General features: G+C 40.0%; 1 protein-coding gene across 1 annotated transcript in view; it reads left to right on the top strand.

Annotated features, from left to right (window-relative positions):
* Nucleotides 1-291: 291 nt before the first annotated feature.
* Nucleotides 292-20,799, top strand: part of TMEM131 (transmembrane protein 131) — a 61,632-nt gene continuing 41,124 nt past the window's right edge. The window contains exons 1-3 of the mRNA XM_053455168.1: nt 292-802; nt 12,751-12,812; nt 18,016-18,056. Coding sequence (XP_053311143.1) covers nt 634-802; nt 12,751-12,812; nt 18,016-18,056 — 272 coding nt within the window. The 5' untranslated portion in view covers nt 292-633. The remainder of the gene's footprint in view (nt 803-12,750; nt 12,813-18,015; nt 18,057-20,799) is intronic.

Below are 20,799 nucleotides of genomic sequence, written 5' to 3'. Positions count from 1 at the left end.
GCAAAGCCCACACTAATATTGCATGTATTGTCCAAACTAAACATCATCAACCACCCACGCAAAGCACTTGTCCGTGACCCGTAGCCTGTGTAAACAGAGCTGGGATACGGTACACCGTTTGTGGCTGCGCCAACTCAGCTACGATCAGGTTCCCATTCAAGAAATACACTAACTTCCGGGAATCCCCAGAATGTTACGCTTTTCAGCGCCTGTAGGTGTCGCTGTCATTTATACATCGCTATATATCCCCGGAAGCGGATGTCAGCCCATAGAGGAGAGTTTCTTGTCCTGGCAAAAGAAAACAGAGAAAGACACTCTGGCTCGTTGATACTCTACTGCCCTGGTGGAGTCCTGTATAGGTGAACGCAGAGAGAAGACCTGGTGCCTGTCAAAGGTGTACAGAGAACTACAGACCATACAAACAAGGGGAGGACAAGCACCCCGTACAGCGTGGATTATTAAATAGCACCGGGAGCCGCGGAGGGAATAACTAAAAGCGAGTGGCAGGAAGCGGAGGATTCACAGAGGCTACAGCCCCTTCACCACCCTGACACGGCGAGTCGGAGAGCAGCCCCCGGCTTCCTTCACATGGTGTGCTCTTGAGAATAGTGTTTGCACACAAACACACCCAGCATGGCCCGGCTCCGGCCCCTCAGCCCCCCGTGCTGTTGCTGCTACTTCTGCTGCCGCCCCCGGGGACACAGCAGCCCCCAGGAGAGGGGAAGCCGAAGCCCCTGGGTCGGTATCTACAGACTGCTCGTTACCCTGCTTACCGTACACAGTGCCCGCAGCCACACCGAAGGTGAGTACATACATACATACATACATACATACATACACACACACACCTCCCAGAGATCCGCGCAGAAAAACACCCTGTGTGGAAAATCAAACATCCTATTGCTGATCCCACTGTTATAAATAGAGTTTGACATCTTATGCCACCGGGCTGGCACTCAAGCTGTTAAATTCAAGAACACCAGATGACGCCCACGTACATAGCAGGGGCACTAGTGTGCGCACCACAAGCGGGTGTTTACTTCTGCACGCAAGGGGGCTCGGTGACGCATGCACGTGTGTGCCAGGCAAACCACGTGGGTGCCCTCGGCATGCACAGCGGCGGACACCTTTCCAGTTTGTTGGACAATTAGCAGTAGCTCCCCATCTGCACATGTCTGAGTGCTCTGATCACGTGTGTACCCCCAGAAGCGCTTGGGCTTTATCATTTGCACTGTGTTCAGGATAGTATTCAGTGTACAGAATATTCAAATGCTTCATCATTGTTCATAAATACCATTTAGCAATGTTGAATATTCCTTGTATATATATTTAATACAGTATTTTTTCACTTTAATATTATTGAGACACACCGTATGCATGTTTGCAATTTAATATTCTTCTCTGCTAAATAAACTTACCAAAATGTTCTGGTTGGCCGGTTTGTGGGGAGAGACTGGTGCTTGGTGTTTGCTAGCCTTGAAAGCTTGCAATCTATTATACTTCAGTTAGCCGATAAAGGTTTGCTCTAATACATAAAAAGTACAGATAAAAATATTTTTTACACCACGTATTTGACCAAAAATGCCACTTCCCTGCTGTTTAGAAACTTTCCAAGTCTTGTTGACATGCTTTTATCTGCAGTCGCTTGTGGTTTACGTGGAAGCGTTGTCTGTGGTTGTTGTTGTTTCACACCATCACATTCACATTCTGCTTGATTATTTCATTATCTTTTAATGTGTTTGGATTTCTGTCTTTTTTTCTTAATTGGCTGTTTCGGCTGGAAGCTCAGGGTCTTTATGCGCGTTTCTTAAACACTCCCAACCTTCTTTCATAGCAGTCCAAGAAATGGTGTAATAGTTGTCTCATTGCACCTACACATTCAAGATCTCCTGCCTTTACCCTATTAATACCATCAAATACCTTAAACACCATATTCAATTTGTTGGACTCTTTGTCTCTTTAGAGCCCTACCGCTGAAGGCTTTTTAAGGGGGGGGCAGAAGTACAACTTTTATAATGTGCGATCTGCTGCGTTGCATGTTGTAATCATGAAGGAAGTGTCACAATTAGACTGGCAAACAGGAAGCCTTTTATTATTCTGGGATCACCTTGGACAAAGCCTAAAAATACTGCTATGTTAAGAGCACCGCATTTGTTATGCCGGACGGTGACATATAGGAGTGTCCGTGCTTTGTGTCACTTATCGTAGTCCTCTGCCGCCGATCCGCCTCTCTGCCACATCGCATTGTGACACAGCAAATGCTACTATCCTTTTTAGCACAGCATCTTTGCTAGTCATTAGTAGATATTGCGATCGTATGTTAAAAATATTAACTTCCAGAACCTTGTAACTCCATATTTAATGCTGTTCTGACTAGTCTGCTCTGTATATGAATTGCCTGGGGTTTACTGTAAAGGGGCAAGTTCCCTTTTTTTATCACAGGGTCTAGTTATATTTTTGAACATAACCAGCCTTTCTTGTGTGAAATGTTTGTGTTTTTTTTCTTTCTTGAATGACTGCCAAGTGTCATGGGAGTAATCATTCTCCAGCAGCTGGAAAGCTGCTTGTTGGTCACCCTTGACAGATTTAGACATTCTAACCTTACATACCTAACTAAAGTTGCAAAACCTGCTGCTGTGACTGTCTTTCTCCTGATATCCAAGGCAAAATAATCTAAAATTTATCCATCTAGACTCCCTAAATCCAACACTTTAAGCCAGGAACTGGTCAACAGAAAGTTGGTAGAGCAGCCATAGCGAGCTGTCATCTACTGATATATTTCGGTATATCTCCCGCCTTCTAGCAATAAAATATCTTAAATTGTTTGAGTAGCGCTAGGCCACACACCGCACCAAAATATATTAGAAAGAATGGACTCTTTATCTAGTGCTTATTTAGCCTCACTTAAACTGGCCTCGGGAAGTGCCTGCTCAGCAAGCTGAAAACACGTCTTCATGTTATCGCCGCCCTTCTGCGTTAAGAGATGCATGTCTTTCACGTCCATTATCTGAGATGTTGCTTGCTCGCATTTCTTGCGCTGATCAGCCATGCCGATGACGACAAGATCTGCTTAGAGGAGCATTTTCAATCATGCTAGTAAACCTTCTGAGGCTAGGTTGCAAGAAGTGTTGCAATCACCATAGCAAGTTTTCTTGTCTCTTAAGCATATTTAGTTGACATGTGAATGGTGTATGCAGTAATATTCCTTACATACTAAGCTAAAGCACGCCAGCTCGGCTAATTGGCAGGGCAGCCTTGTTTGTGAAGCCCCAATCCTCGTGTTACGTTCACCAAATTACAACTGGAGTTGATTACATCCGGCGTTGTTCTTGTTAAGCTATTTATAAATAATTTCTCCCGTGAGATTCTCTGTTTGGAGGTTTGCAATTTAATAGTAATGTTTGTTCAGTCGAGGGCTTAAGGCATGTTGTATTAAACAAGTTTTTTTTTTTTTGTTTTTTTTTTTTTGTTGTGCTAGCCATCAGTTTTTTAACAAAAATTTTGTGTGTCTGCATGGAAGTAACTTGCCATGTCCGATATGCTTAAGTTTAAGCCATGCATTTGGTCTCTTATTTAACTTCTGGATCCCATAATTGAAGCTGGATGCTTATTTAGTTATTAAACCTGCTGAATGGGCTATCTTCATGATGCAGTTGCTATGATGTTGAGCTGCTATTCTGGGTGATTTGGGTAGTGAAACTGCTGAACACCCAAGCTTGTTATTTTTTTTTGTTTGCATTTAGCGTAAAACACTATACGCCAAGTCAGTGTTCCTGTTAATGTAAACTAATGGAGCATTCCAGCTCTGTTTTGATGTTAAATGCTTATTGGGGTGTGTTTGGCATAGCCCTCATTCAGAAATGCTGTCTTGGTTTCGGTTGGATAATTCCCAGGTAGTGCAGTTATTGCCATTCAAAGTAATTGGATTTTCTAATTGGCATTAAATCAGTCGGCCAATGAACACCTGGCTATTACTTTGCTTTTTATCTTGGTATACATAGAACTTGACCGTGGTAATGGCTTGGTAAGGTTGTTCCTACTGCTATTAAACTACGGTGACCATGAGTGTTGTCCATCCCAAAGGTTTATAGAGGAAGAACAGACACTTTTTTTGAATTCTAAATTGTTCAAGTTGAAATGTCTTTTTTATTTGTTTTGTTAAATCTGCCAATGTACGAAGAGCAAAATGAGGCTGAGAGATTACTTGAAATTTGCCTCCTTCTGACGTGGCTCAAATACATACATTTAAATACAGCAGTATGCGCTGAGTGTGACCTCCGTGTTGTCGTGATAGAATCATTGGTGTGGCGGTGACTGAAGACCCAGCCGGTGATTACATTTGTGAGATCTGACCTGCTTTTGAACGCCAGCCACTTACGGAGAGCTTTCCATGAGCTGTCGGTTCCTGGACAGAAAATAACCAGCAGCAGCAGCAGCAGTTCTTTCTGCACTAGGTTTCTGAATTCATTACAGTGTTGAGCATTTACAGCATGTATTCATGGTTGGCTGCTCTGTAATAAAGGCTACATGGTATAATGAAATAAGATAACTACTTCAGGGTACAGGTTCCTCGCTTTTAGAGTCGGTCATGGTTATCGTTAACATTTTACAGTTTTAGAAACTGATGGGGAGAAATGTAATCTAGTGCTTGTTTACAGAGCATGCCCCCTCCCTGATGTTAATGAATGACAATTATTATTAATAATAATAATAATAATATGTCTTTAGTCAGTCTATTACAATTTTTTTCTATGCTGGCTCGATAAATGTTATCAACTTTGGATAAACACCTCATAAGTATTATGCTGGTTTTCATTCATTAACACCAGGGAGAGGGCATGTTCTGTAAACAAGCACGGCCTTGTCATGTGAAATCGTGAATTACCATTCCTGCTTAGATGGTCCTGTATAATGCACATTAACCCCTTAAGGACAACGGGCGGTCACTAAACCCATTGAAAACAATGCATTTTGAGCCCGTACATGTACGGGCTTTGTCATTAAGGGGTTAAAATTGGTGATACTTCTTGAAAGTCGCCTCACTGATTGAACTAGCTGTAATAATTGTGCGACTACAGACATTTTCTGGTATTGGGCTGTGTTTAATACATAGCCAATTTAATCTATTTAATTAGTTTAATCTGTAGCGCTCCTACTAGCTCCATCTTTAGTGACGAAACCCATGAGTGTGTGTATAACACGTTTGTTTTTCTGGGTATTAGCGGCACCTAGTTTTTTCCCCCTCTTTATTTAATAACCATTTTATGAAACGTGTACAGTTGCTCAGGAATTGTGATGTGTTGGAAGGATTTCAGAATTAGTCATTGGAGAATGAAGGCACGTGCGTTCACCTGACTTCCACACACCATGGCATGATTTGAAATGTAAACAGACCTTCCCAGAATGTCATTATTGCCGTGGACTCTGAGCATCCATCCAGAACAAGAGCTTGTACTGCCGGGTTTGGATGTTTGCCGCTCCTTATGTTCTATGTATAATAATATCCCTAAAATATACGTCCCACATAGAACGCCTCAACTTATTTTACCACAGAACCTATTTCTAGCTCACAAAACGTTATTTATTGGTCTTTTATAGGTTTCGCTGGGGCTGGGATATTTTAAGCTTTGCATGTGATCATTAAAAGCGGCCTTTCCAAGAACGGCTGTGAGGGCTGCATCTACAGCATGTGTTGCTATCAGTTGACTTAGGAACATCCCCTTGAACCCTGGAATCCCGACTGGTATTTCTTGAACAGACACATTTGTCAGCTCACCAAGGTCTAGGAAAACCATACTTTAGTGCTGAAAGCTGTGCTAAGCTCCTGAAGTGATGGTAAACAAACATTTAGTTTCTCCATGTGCTTAGAAAATAGTTACCATTGCCTGCTGTTTATTTAAATGTGTTGCCAGTCCCATGTGCCTTTTTTGCCCCTAGCAACCTTTCTGTGGTCCTACTTGCATCACACCTGCAGTAGCGATGTGTCTCTTCCTTCATGTTGTGTGCAGACGGATTCAGCATGCAAGAAAATAGATGTGATGTCACAGAAGAAAAAAAATGAAATCAAATCAGTTTGGTGTGACCATTGCCTTAAAACACCACCAGTTCTAGGTACACTTCAAAGTCAGGGATTGTGTAGGCATATTGTTAAATGTATGATTAAACAATTATACCGGTCAGGTGCTAATGGCCATTTTAATATGTAGGTTGGAACACAATTATTAATGGAAACAGAAACAGCTCTGTAGCAGAATACAAAATACTAAAGACAGTTTAATGTCAAAAGGCATAGGCCATGGCAAGACTGAGCACAGCAACAAGGCCCAAGCTGGCATCAGCAAGATTTCTCTGAGGCAGAAAATTTAAGTCCGGCAGAGTTTTCCACATGTTTTGCCCAAGCTCTTTTGAAGATGCACAAAGAAATGGGCAATGCCAAGCACTGTAGATGTAGTGGTTGGCCAAGGAAACTTTTGTGCAGCAATTGGGAAAAAAAAACCATACTTCTCTTTGTAATTGAAAAATGTTCAACAGTGCCATCAGCTCAGCATTGGCAAAGAATAGTGGTACCCTGGTACACCCAGATGCTGTTCAAAGAAGTCCTGGTCAGAAGTGGTCTTCGTGGAAGGCTTGGGCCAAAAAGCTATACCTCCAACTTGCAACAAGGCCAAGCCACTCGAATATTCACAGGAACCAGGGTGCAGAACCAATGGCAGCAGGTGCTCTGGACTGATGAGTCAGAATGAGAAAATATTTAGCTGTACAAAGATGAGTGTTTGCAGGCAACAGTGAAGCATAATGGATGTTGCTTGCGGGGTTTGGACTGAATTCCTGCAATTGGAGTTGGAATTAACGGTCTCCTCGATGCTGGGAAGTACAGGCAGATACTTATCAATCATGCTTTACCATCAGGGAGGCGTCTGGCCCCAAATTTCTATTCTGCAGCATGACAACGACCCCAAACATATAATCGAAGTCATTAAGAGCTATATTCAGAAAAACAAAGTCCTGGAAGTGATGGTATGGCCCCCACACCACCCTGATCTCAGGCTGCCTACATCCATAGAGGAACTGCGGTTAGGTCTCTTAAGATGTTCAGAAAGACCCACCTGCAGAGTTCCTTAAAAACTGTGTGCAAGTTCACCTAGAAAAGCTGATCAGACCAAATATTAACGTGATTTAAATTGTTCTTCTGTTCACCCACTTTGCATTTTGTTAAATGATAAGAAACAATTAACATGTTAAGATATTTGTAAATATATCTTTTCCCCACACCTGCCTAAAACACGTGCACAGTACTGTGTGTCTAATGTATGTATGGATTACCCTTCCTTTGCAACGTTCAAATGTATGTGTTCTGAATCATGCGCTTGATTTGAAACTAAGTTCTCCTTTAAACAATGTTGTTTTGTTGTTCTTTCATGGTGTTGGTGCATCAACATTCATTAATATTGTTTATATGAAAACATCAAAACATCAGATAAAGCTGCTTACTGGATGCTTTTGGCCAGTTTGATCTTAGGTGAAGCTAGGAAAACTGGATCTGTAAGTAATTTGTATGTTAATTAGTAAAGTATGAAAGAAAATAGTAAAATATTAGTATAATAATTAACACTCATATAGTCAAACAACCCGAAAAACTGTTTGGGTTTTTTTCTTCTTCAAATGTCCATTATACATAACTAGTGTTTTTAAGACTGGAGAAAAATGTGTGTGTATGTTGGTTTCGGCTGTACACACATTTGTTAAACATTATTTAACATCCTTTAACACTGATCTTCTGTCTTTAGCCGCAGTACTATGCAAGTCACATACAGAGTTCAACATGTCATCCTTTTCTTTAGCAATGCTTACACTGATGGTTTAGGTATGATTTAGATTAGTTGCTAACATTAAAATACATATATGTAAATGTGTGTGTGTGTGTGTACATACACTAAATGGCCTAAAGTATGTGGACACTGGACCATGACAAATATATCCATTGGCTATCCATAAGCATTAATATTGAGTTGGCTCCCCCCATGGAAGCCATAACAGCCTCTGCTTTATTTATTGTTGCATGTAGACATTTCCACTTTACAATAACAGCACTTGCAGTGCACCAGTACAGAGGTACCAGGGCAGAAATGCTACGAACTGATTTGTGGCAAAGGTGGCATCTTAGTGTGTGTGTGTGATAAATATATGGCATTATAATACACAGTCTTCCCCCATGGCACATCAGTGGAAGAGACCAGAGGGAAAGGGCATCATATAGGGATGGCTATGGAGCCTCAGGCTGCTCTACTTCATAAAAAATTCAGAGGTCTAGTCTAAAAAAAATCATTAACTACTCATTGTAATGCCTCAAAAGTGGTTATTCCTGGTGGAAATCGCTTTAGCTTCCTACCCTTCAGGAGTGGTTTAATGAGCTGGCATCCATCCATGGTTTAAAGAACCTAGGTTATACTTCCAGGGGCAAGACGAATACAAATCAAATTGTCTGTAAAAACACTTGATATCGAGGTTCTATGACTCACTCTGTGTGTGTGTGATATATAACATAATATAATATAAACGTATTTTTTGTTTTGCAATATCACTCATATTCTGTTTTCTTATGAAAACATTAGATAATAGAGAGACATGGCTTCACGTAGAAAGTTAATAGCGGTTATTTCAGATACCGCTATAAGCAGCCATCGCTAGAAGTGTCTCAATTAGCTGCTTTAACTTTTGGGGTTCCAGGCAAAATGGCAGTCCCTTGACAGATCCTGTGACAAATCCTCCTATTGCTTACATAGGACATCTGCTGTGCCATAAAGTGTACATTGTATTTTATTACTAGACACATTGTATGGAGACTTCAAACCTTTAGTCTTACAGTACAACCTACAGCCAGGAGAGTGACGTTGTGTAGGAGCGGTGTTACAGTAAGAATAGAAGGTGTTCTGCATCTGCGTCGGTACATTGATACATAAAGATAAAAAGAGCACTTCTATGGCTGCTATTAATTCTTGTAACTGATGTTTCCTCTAAAGAAGGAAATATATTGACCATGCTGGCTGTGTTCCAGAATAGGATGTCATTTATTCATCTCCTTGCTTGTCATCCCCCCTTTAGTCTATGCAGCAGTTTCAGTTCTGTGTTTTTGAATGCGTTAAGCATTGTGTTGAAAGTGCTCGGTGAAGGCTGCAATTTACAACCAGTCTGGGGGGAAAAAAACCAAAAGTTTTTCCGAGGAGATTAGAATCTAAATAACTTGCCGTTTCATTGCATGTTTCGCGTCGGTGTGCTACTGACAGTGTCGTCCGGCCAAGCACTGTGTCTAATTGAATTGGTGGCAGTCTGTATTCAGGAGAATATTGTTTTCAGCAGCCGTGTGACTCTACCCCCAGAGAAGCGGCATAACATACTGTGCAGCATTGCTGATGAATAGCTCTGTAATTGCGTACGTGGCAGGTGATGCCGTATCCTGTGAACTACGTTCAGGTTGCAGTTAACATGTCATTAGTCATTTGCTCAGCCCAGCAATTCCAGGCTTTGGTTAGAAGTGCTGGCAGCCGTTCAAGAAACCACTCCTCCCGGTGTTTTCCTAAGACAGCCATTCGTTCTTTCATTTTCCCTTTCAGAGACACTTTGCTGTGGTACATGCTTTTTGTTTGTATCTTCTGTGTTTGTTTCCTATTTTAGCCCCATATGTATAGCGTAGACACAGGCTAGATGAGTTCTTCATCTTCCAGTGCTAATGGACTGGAACGATCACAGCAATGGCCTCTGAAAGGCATCTGGATACTGGCTCATTCCAGGACTCCAACTTTGCCCTCATGGTGCTAGCATTGCACTGTATGCTACTTAGCACTTTTTGAAAAATACCTTATGTCGTAAGGGAATACCTATAAGATTCTTCTCATTGATGCCTCAACATGTATTCTGAATCACTGAACCACTTCTCTGGAGTTGCCCTGGCTCATTGGTCCCTTTCAAGGTTTCTATGCCACTCCTTGCAAATGCATGGATGGATTTTGTAAAGTACTGTTAGGGGCTTTCACATGCATAGTTTTTGCTGAGGCTGTTTGGGACATTTGACTGTCCCTTTAAACATGGTTCTTTTTTCTATATGTGACGTATTTGCGTTGTCAGTAAAGTACCTAAGTAGTTTCTTGAAGAAGAGGGGGAAAATGTGCATACAACTTTGCATTAGTGCTGACAGTGACTTCACATGGGCCTTGTATACAATCACAATGGACAGCCTTTGGAGTTATCAAGTGTTAGTCGTATAAATCTAGACTCCTCCTGTGTGCGTACTCCAACTGTTCATCGAGTCAATTAAAATGATGGTTATCAACCTGTTGTACTGACATTGGCGTGCGATTGAACGTATCCTCAGTCACGTGCCTGGCTTACTATTTTTAGCCGAGTGCCTTTTTTTAAATAGTGTTACAATAGCAAATGGCCAGCTAATGCTGGGAGGGTTCTTGAAAGTCACCTTGCTGGTTTTTAAATGTAATATGCAGGCCCGGGTCGGCCCTTCTTGCGTTGGTTTGAATAAGGGCCCCTTTGTAATGCATAGTGAAGTCGGGCAGCTGGAATGTCCAACTCTTCTGCAAGCTGTCAACTGTGTGAATATGCCTTAAATCCAAAAGTTACTTGGCAAATGCTGAACCCTAATCACCTGAACCCAAAGACGTGGAAGAATTTACTATGTATTTAGAACAAACGTCTAGCTGGAAGACCAGCGTGAAGGCGTAAATAATTGTTGTTGCCACCAGGCAGCTGGTCACCGATGAAGTACCCTAAAACTCCCATCTTGGGTTGTAAGCATTTTGCAGAAATCACACAGTATCTTTATCTCTGGACATCGATAGAGACTGCAATATTGCATCCGGTTCAAGTAGCTATCATCATCTACTGACATACTGCTCATTTATATTATGTATTATAAATAAAATGTTTTATAGTCTACAAATCCCAGAAGCCAAGCAGCCAAACAAAAATATATCGCCCCCATGTCAAAATCTACATCCTCCAGACAGATATCCTGAACTTGTAGTGCTACCATTCCTGCAAGGGTTTCTGATCACCTTCCAAGGATTAGCTATAAGCTCCTCTGTTATATGTATTGTTAGCCAGAAGTGAAGATATTGATGCGGTTGCCCTTTAACTCAAGATCTTTATTTTCATAATACTCAGGTTTTCAGTGGGTAAATCATCATTAGAGACTTATGTTTTAAAAGGGGAAATGATTTCACAATAAGTATGAGTAATTTTAAATTCTGTACCCTATGCAGGGCTGCTCAGCAGCTCACCCTACCCTAGTTGCTTCACAGGCTATGAGCCCATGTCCATATCCCAACAATCAGAAATCCGAAAGGAGAAAAGTACCGTTCAGCCCATCTAGCCTGCCGGTTTCTTTCCTGCTTTCATGTTCGTAAATATTTGACCTAATTGTTGGCTTATTGTGTAACTGCAGGATTGCATGATTAGTGTCATTTGGCGGTAATGGCATATAACTACGGTATTTTCAGAATCCGCAAATTAATATACTCCTTTTTAGAATCTTGACAAGATTGCTCTGTACAGAGTAGTACAGGAGTAGCCCTCCTCGAAGAGCATGTTTGCAGCCAGACTATCATACTCCTTGCTTGTGTTTGCTACAGCAAACACATACTGTCTCAGGAAGGAAATTCTGTGGTTGCAGAAGAATAGATATTTAGAATATGCTGTAACAGTGGCAGACGTAACCACAAAAGTTGAGGGCGGCAAGCCGGTGCAGCTGCACATAATGTTCAAGTACCACGTTATGCAGTATGCAGTTTTTATTTTATGAACATAACCATGGCCACGTTTCCAAAAATAAGTGTTTGGCCCCATAAGTCATAGCTAATAACTCTATGGCCCACCTAGTGTATGTGGTCAGGCATAGCGCAACTAATGTTGATCTGTCACTTTTAGTGTGGCCACTGGGCCAAAGTGGTCCTAGTTGTCATAGGAGCACTGTGACTCCTAAGGTGCCATGATGAGAAATAATGCTGGGATGATGGTAGGGGATGGAAATTTTAGTGCTTGAGACTATGAATCAATTATGGTATGAGGCAAATCATGGTCAGGGGCAACTTTAAACTTACGCATATATGGATAAACGTGTGCTTACTCTAGCACCTTATGCATACGTACACAGAGAGCCTCTCTAATATCATACACTTACCAATGCATACATACGTACATACACATGCCAACTCTAACACCTTACACATACGTACATACACCAACTTTTAACGCCCTACACAGAAATATAGTTTCAACCAACAAGTTGATGGACATTACAGGAACCTTCCTTGCATCTAATGTTGACTGTGAGGGAAGTTTTTGCTTAACGAATCGATTGAAATGCATTTCTATTGGTCTAGTTGTATTCCTCCTAAACTTGAAACTGACTGAACGTCCAAGACTGTCAGGCTAAAAACATCCTTGCGACTGCTAAAAGCTGTATAATGTATACATTTTCCTCTATGTTTATGTTAATAAAACTAAAAAAAAGTTTCATGTAAACATTACGCTCTGTGAGGTGTTATATTTGAAAGAGCGGTCAAGAAACCAAATCTGTCAGTCCTATATGGACACTTTTTCTTTGGTGACAGGGAACAGCCCCTACACTCACAAAACAGCTACTTGTACAATGTCACATTTTCTGTTTATTTGAAAGGTACATTTTTAATATGGAAAAAAAATATCAGGAGACTGATAACCTTTCTCTTTCTTTTCCTGCAGCATTCATCCAGTCTGACAATGTCATTGAAGTGCTTCGCTTTGATGAAGGAGGCCTTTTAGAGGTAATATAACAAAGTAGTTACCTTTCTAACTCAACGGCCATTGTTGGTTATTGGAAGTAACGCTGTGGCGTGGCCAGGGCTGTCTAACAATATGTAGCGTTTCATGTATGTGCCAAGATGCATGGATCCATGCTGTACTTTGGGGGGGGGGGATCAGTCTTTCCGAATAGCTGTTACTTATTCCTGTCTCTCCAGTCCTCCCAAAAACATCACTAGTTTTCCCATTTTGTCTTGTGCTACAGCTATTTGTGGTGCCACCAGTTGGGAATCTCCTAGTTTATGCCTGGTGGGTTTGTGAAGCCCACCAGGAGATTCCCATCTATTTGAGCTCATTTCTATATACACGCACACATAGCTATATGTATCTATAGGAAGATGCAAACTCCCTGTGACACTATGTCCAACGTTACAATGTAGCTTTCCACATAAGCAATAGTGGCCTGTGTGCTACGCAAGGTGACTTCCAACAATCTTGTGGCAAAACTGGTTTTGTGGTAATTATGTGTCTGGTGCAGCTAGGAGGTAAAACAGCCAACTGGAATTTCAAGATTTCAAATACATATTTAACTATTACTTTGGGGAAAATTGGTGCTGTTCTACATTTGTGATCAATACAAAAGTGTTTCTTCTTATCACATACCAGCAAAAAGTTGTCGTAGAATTTTGTAATTTTCAACTAAGATTAGTTTGAAATATGCAGCTATGAAGATACCAATTGTAGGAAACATTCAGGCATGACATACGTAACATTTTTTGGGTGATTTTGTGTTGATATCCTGATCAAACATGCGGTCTAAACTCAGACTGTTCGGTTATCTTGTGGGAACAAAATATGTCTGGCCTTTCGATACCTCATGGATCCAAGGTTAAGTGAGATCCCATGTTCCTCAAACCCCTTGGACTCCATACGTCAATACCGTCATTTAGAATAGTGGAACATAGTTCAATGACTTAAATCTCTGATAACTCGATTTCACAGAGGTAAGTATCATTGCTCACTCCTCTGAATGATTTTATTAAAACATAGCTCAATTTAACAACTATTTTCTGTGCTTTATCATGTATCATTTTAAAGCTGAACCCTAATAAATGTCTGATTTTTGTATCTCTTCCATTCTTAACTAAATGACATGCTTGTAAAAAAAAAAAACACGTGTCCTCCCATTAGTCATGTGGACCTGACAGCGTGTTCACTGTTTTACTACATGTGATATTTATTTAGAGGGGGTCATTGCAGCTCCTCCTGATTGTATGCAGTTCAGCTGTAAAAAATCGTTTTTTAAGAAAGATCTTGCCTCCTGTTGCCAGACCAAATCCACTGTGTGTGTGTGTGTGTAACCATGGCATGACTTCACTGAACGTTGCTGCTGACTCTGTTCGGCCTGCATGAATAAAACATAAGAAGAAGACTAGCAAGTATTAACATTACGGCAATAGAGCATCAGCAGAAGACTCGTGTCTGCATGAAAGGTGTGAATATGTTTTGGCGCTCCTTTTTTTTGTTGTGAATTCCACCTGCCCATGCATTCTTTGTTGCATATTTACTTGAGACTTTGCTGTATATGGGTCTTTTACAAGACAGATGCTTAAGATCGTTGTTAACCAATCTAGCGCTCCGATGTGTCCTGTAACTGGCTTTTCTTGTTTCTGGTATTTTCTTACCGTCTTAAAATAGTGACTTCTGCATTTATAACTGTCATTTTAGTACATTCAAATCTATAAAAAAAATATCTGCCATACACAGTCATAACACGTTACACCTGTAGTAGTGTGTTTGTGCATATGCATTCCATTTCATTGTGTGAGGTTGTACAGCCGCATCATTGTGCTGTAAGTAGACGTCCATCATAGTTTCAGTCCCATGTATAACTCCACGCCCTGGCATGTCACCCTCTCAATAAAGAGAAATTTAAGACATGGTTGCGTCTGTTCGCTAAAGAAAGCGTTGACACAACAGTTTGCGGGAGAGATGTAGTTTTAGCTCCTTCGCTTTGCTATGTATTATGAGAAGACAACCCCAGAAGAGCTTGGCTCCCCTGTATAATGTGTAGCCAGAGCATATCTGTATGAAGTGCGCAAGACACGTGTCTGAGTGTTCCTGCTTGCTTAATGAAGAGTTTTTTATCCATAGTGTTTATTAGCCTTCAGTTAGTAGGACACAGTTCAATCTCATCAAGATAATTGTAGTAGGCCATGGTGCATCATTGTTCTATAGTAGACTTTGACTTTTTTGCTCTTACTTTGTCCTTACACGTATATTTTGAAACCAGCATGTAAAAAAAAAAAAAAAAAAGTGAAGTAGAAGCAGCGTATCTCAGTGTACGTAATGGATTTCTTTTAACCTACTGATACTGAAAGCATGTTACAAATCAGAACACTATATAAACGAACTTTACATAACATGCTAGTTGAGCAAGATCGCAATTTATGGAGGTTGAGCAACCATGCTGACCCTCTAAATATAAATAAGAGACACACCTCGCTACTCTACCTTCAGCGCTGTAAGCAACAGGTAGTTTGCTAATAAATTATGAAATTCAGTTTAATGTGCTCTAGTTAAGCAATATTGCACACTTTGTTTTAATATAAAATAATGAAAATGATTGGGGTAACTCAGAAACTCCCTATCATAAATCAAATAAGACTTTTTATAAACTACATTCCTTAAAAAGATTTACAGACGTCTGCAGAACAATCATTGTAATGAATTGATGCCAGCAAAATTAATTGGTCCCTTCTGAGGTGGACTTGGTGTATCGTTACCGGCTATTGTTTTGTTGGGTTGCAGCCACCGTAGGCACGCGCTCGGCTGTCCCGCGGGGAAGCAGTGTCTTAATGTTTTTACATTCACCAGTGAATTATTTATTCATATTACACGATATCTGGTCAGGTTACCACCTGATTCATGATAATAGCCTATGTAGAAATCCCATATGCCTTCCAACTATTTTTGTTAGTCATTAGATGCAGGTGGAAAGATATAATTTATACCAGTGGTTTATTTAAAATGTATTTATTGGTCATTTTGCTGGCATCAATTCATTATAGTAATTATGAGATAGATATACACACGGATCAGCCATAACATTACGACCACTGAAAGGTGACTAATACTGATAACTTATATGGAGAACATATGGCACCAGGATGCATCTATGGAGGCCCCACCTCACCACATACAGGACTTATAGGATCTGCTGCTAACATCTTGGTGCCAGATACCACAGCTCACCTTCAGAGGCCTAGTGGAGTCCATGCCTCGACGGGTCAGGGCTTTTTTTGGCAAAACCGGGACCCACAGAATGTTACACAGGTGGTCATGTTATGGCTGGTCGGTGTATATTTCTGTGTGTGTATATGTATATATATATGTATGTATGTGTATATATATATATGTGTATGTATGTATGTGTGTGTATATATATATATATATATATATATATATATATATATATATATATATATATATATATATATATATATATATAAAAATAAATAAATTAAATACACAATTACATAAGTGTTTTAAGGGATCATTGTCATGTTTCGATAGTTTCTGGACTACCCCCATAGGTTTTTTGTTTGTTTGGTTTTATTGGGCCTTGTGTGATATTGATTGATATTGTTTTAGGGCCAATGCAGCGTAGTCATTTTGTTTGAATATATATAATGGTGACAGGGGAATCCATACATCTTACTCTTAAATTTTTCCCCTTAAAGTGCATCCTACTGTGACCTAAATAACTCTTTATTATTGCTACACAATGGCACTCTAAACGTTACGAGAGCTTAAAGTTCTAATGACAATCATAATGCGAGCTTATTATTGGAGTTAATATTTTTCTTTAACAATCAGGGTCACTGTAGCATTAATGTTGCTTTTTAAAATGTGTATAATTAAAGGAGTATAATGGAGTTTGATTATTTCGTATGAGCCGGCAGCGTTAGCTTAGTAAGCAATCATGTCATTTAATGTCTGTCTTTGGAAATGTATAGCAATAATAATAAAACTGAGTCATTGCACTCATTGTTTGTATAGTAACTTGAATACGATACTGGCCATACTCCCTAGGACTTATCTGTGACAGTACATTAAAAGAACCAGCGGTTCCACAAAACCTCTGCAATAATAACTCCTCGTCTATGTATTTGCAAGCATAGCAGTTTTCATTTTTTTTTATTTTTTTTTTTTAAATGTACAAATCCTCTCTATATAGAGTTCTGTGACAGAATGAAGAAGGTAGTGGCCATTCCATTTGACTTTATTTTATTTTTTTCTTTAGGAACTCATGCCAACAATGCTTGGTATAAGTATAGCTTTCTTAATATATTTGCCTGTGATATGCACAGTTTCTGTAAGCATTTCACTTTACGCAAGGTTGCCTAGCACTAGTTCAATAGGAGGAGAATAAAAATTAACGTAAACTTAACACATTAACGGCTTGTTGATACAGACAAGGGCTTCCTGCTCTTTTGAGCTTATGGCCTCCTTAAAAAAATGAGGCCAGTGAGCAAGCTGCATTGATAGTAAAACACAGCCTCCGTTCTGGTCCAATACATCCAATCTCTGCTCAGGCTAAATCACAAAATATGTATTACTTTATGAGAAGTAGAGGCTTATACAGTTAGAGAATTGAATCATTCATGGGATAGGCATGAAGCCATCCTGACTCTAAGACAAGACCAAGGATTGTTTTTAAGACCTGACATCAAGAATGGTTCTTATCTGCCATCTTGTCTATTTGACATGTATACAACACATGCATTGAGTATTCATTCACACTGTGGTTGTTTGCAACTTAACTACAACAAGGGACATCTCAAATGCCATGTGACTCCATGTCCTAATCTTTATATATTAAGTACATTTCAATAAACTAATTGTTCTTGGTGGTCATCAGTGAAATGTCTTTTTATGGTAACTTGGAACGGTCCACGACGTTTGTTAGGCTTTTTTGTCGTTCTCGGGCTGTGAACGCATATGGACCTCGCCTCTAATATGATTCTATATGTGGAATCACAGGCAATCTGCATGTAATACACTTGGGTTTGGCGTTACAGGACTGTTTAAACATCTGAAAGTTACAAAGCATGCAGTGTGTATGCTTGTAATGAATAGTTATTCACAACATTAGTTATTGATTAACGTCTTTATGTAGCTTGGGTACCGAAGGACTAACCGCCACTTGTGTTTTCTTTCCAGACTGAGACAACCATTGGCCTCAACTCATATCAACAGAAAAGGTGAGTTGTTTGCCGTATGAATTTGTCCCTCCCTGGTGGAATTCCTGGAATTGTTTTTAATAAAAACACAGTTGCATATTCAAGCCAACAAGGGAGTGGAGCCTCTAGCTTCATAGCCTCTCTTTGAGCTGCATCGATTTATAGCCCAAGGTCCTTATCTCTTCTTCCTTTAGGCGGCCTAGACAATTTTAACCCTTTTTTTTTTTTTTTTTACTGCCACAAACTTATAATCAAACTTATTCTGACGATCTCTTCTCCGTTTGTTTTTTTTGTTTTGTTTTTTTTACATATAATGGATATTAAAATATTGTAAAAAATACCTTAAACCTGCAAGACCACTAAATATCTATGTACCTGTTGCGTATGAATTATGTTCAGAGGGTACTGTTAGGTTATGTTTGTGTGCATATGTGTTTTGTGTGTTTTTTTTTTTTTTAATCAATTTGAATGTTTAGTTATTGGCATTCTAATTATAAATGTTGTAAGATACTTAGCTTGACAAGCCCTTTTCATCTTGTGTTAAGAAACACTTCCTCTTCTTGTTTTTCTGCCCATTTTGAAATGCTTCTGTAAAGAAATATTTTGAACGCAATCTCTTCTTGGAGTAAAAGTTATAAAGTAACCAGAATTGTCTGCTATCTTTTTGACCTTCGTCATCAGTTCGCATACGTCCCTTGACCTTAGGACGCACTTGTATTTCGGTTGTGGAAAGTCAACTTTAGCTGCAGACATTGTTTTTGTGTTGATTAGTATCCACAAAAGACAGGTGTTAACCATTTATTTAGTTTGAGTAATACACGATATTGCAATGTGGCAGATTTGTTTTCTCTAATCAAAGTTCTCCTGGGTGTGTCGCTTCTCTAATGGAAATATCTTTGTCAGCCTGAAGGGCTGTGGTGTAGAGCAGGAGAGGGGTGTGTGTGTATGTGTGTGACGTGGCTGTCGCTGATGGGATGTGAGTGAAGCGCCCCTCCGGAGGAGTGTCTTGCTCAGGTGACGGCTCTCGAACTGCATTCCTTGGTAGGTGTGCTGCTCTGAATCACTGCCCGGCTCTCAACCACAGCTGATAAAGTCATTTAAGACTGGGTGGCCCCGCCATACTGCTGTAAAACGTAAAGTCTACCCACTGACATTTAGAAATCAAATCCCAGTGCTTAAGCTTGACAGGCGTTTATAAGGCATGTGCCCCAGGTTACATTTTTATCCCTAGAAGGGCGGTCGAGTTGTGTATGTTTGCTCACCATTCTCTGCAAATGACTTTTAAACTATGCAAGGAGTTTTCCTCTAATTACGGAATCTCCTCCAACTAGCTTTAGAAACTCTTCATTTGATTGATTTATTAGCTGGTCAATATATGCAAAGCAAGAGAGTGCAAAGTCCTTCCTCACGCATTTGATTCCACAAGTGCTAATAACACTTCTCTTGAGACATATATTTGTCCTTGGTTTTTTGGGGGGGCTTGTTGTAAATAAAGCAAATGCATAGAGATTGTTTACTCTTCAGGTTTCATCTCCTGGAGCTCTGGAGCGTGTCATCCTCATGTGCCTTCTGAAAGCACGGCTTTAAGTGGGAAAGATGATCTGTTCAGGGATACCCAGAGATCTGCACAGTGTTGTACACATGACACTTGTTTCTTTTTAAGGAAAGCCTCCAGAGCCCTGATGATATTAAATAAGACGATAATGATGCGCACATGTAAATCATAATAAGATTTTCTCTGAGAAGAGCTTTGTGTCAGCTGTTAATATTTTTAAACCTTAATGGCTAATGTATATTAAGAACTTTTTTTTTCTGTGTGTGTGGGGGGTGCTGTGTAAATAGTAAAAATTGAGAAAATGTAAAGCAAGTTTATTGCCAGTCTGAGCTGTAAGAAAACATCATTATTTAACAGTGGAGCCTATAGTAAAAACACATGTAGCTTCATGCATGACTCAGTGGTGCTGACTGTGATGAGTTTCATCCATTTTTTTATTTGTATAATATCTCTCCTTCCTGAGTGCCAACAACGCATACACACATGCACAGGCTTACGGGTATGGTGTCTTACTGTGTGCTTATGTGGTACATTTATTTTTACACAAAAGGCATCAGGCGTGAACTGTGCTTTGGACTTGGTTTCAGCTTAAAAAAAAAAATCAGTCTGGAAACCTATTACATTGTCGCCTTCTACACCGCCGAAGTGTGTTTGCTGTGGATAGGGTTAATGAGCACTTACACCGCATTTTGGACAGGTTTTCCTCAGATTATTTTTTTTGTTCACCGATTAGCTTGGACACAAGCTGATTGATAAAACACGCCGTCTACATGCATGAGAGCTTTCCGATCGTCCAGATATATATTTGGCCAAAATGTGTGGACAGTCTGCCAGTCACAGCTTGTACCATCCTTTGACGCCAAGAAAAGAAATGCTGAACAGGGGCTTGGATCGTGGTCAGTGCTTATGCTGCGACATTTGTTTTATTGCAGGTAGTGTTTATTGATAGTGTTCAAAGCCGTGCCAGTAAGCAGATAAAAATTACTGTTACATACACGTTCTCTAGATTGTAAACTGGCTTGCGGTGGGTACCCTGACCTCTTAATTTTTAATAGTAGCTTTACCAAAAAAAATTCTCGCTTTCTAAAATGGCATATTCTGAATTGGCAGAGAATGCTATAACGGCAATAACCTTGTTACATTGTTTTACAGCAATGGTTCCCATACCACTAACCGCTAACCATTATCTGGGGATTGCCTGTTTAGGCT

The sequence above is a fragment of the Spea bombifrons genome, chromosome 2, assembly GCF_027358695.1.
Source record: "Spea bombifrons isolate aSpeBom1 chromosome 2, aSpeBom1.2.pri, whole genome shotgun sequence".
NCBI classification, from domain to species: Eukaryota; Metazoa; Chordata; class Amphibia; order Anura; family Pelobatidae; genus Spea; species Spea bombifrons.
Note: the sequence above shows the minus strand (reverse complement) of the source record. Positions and strands in the feature narration are given on the sequence as shown.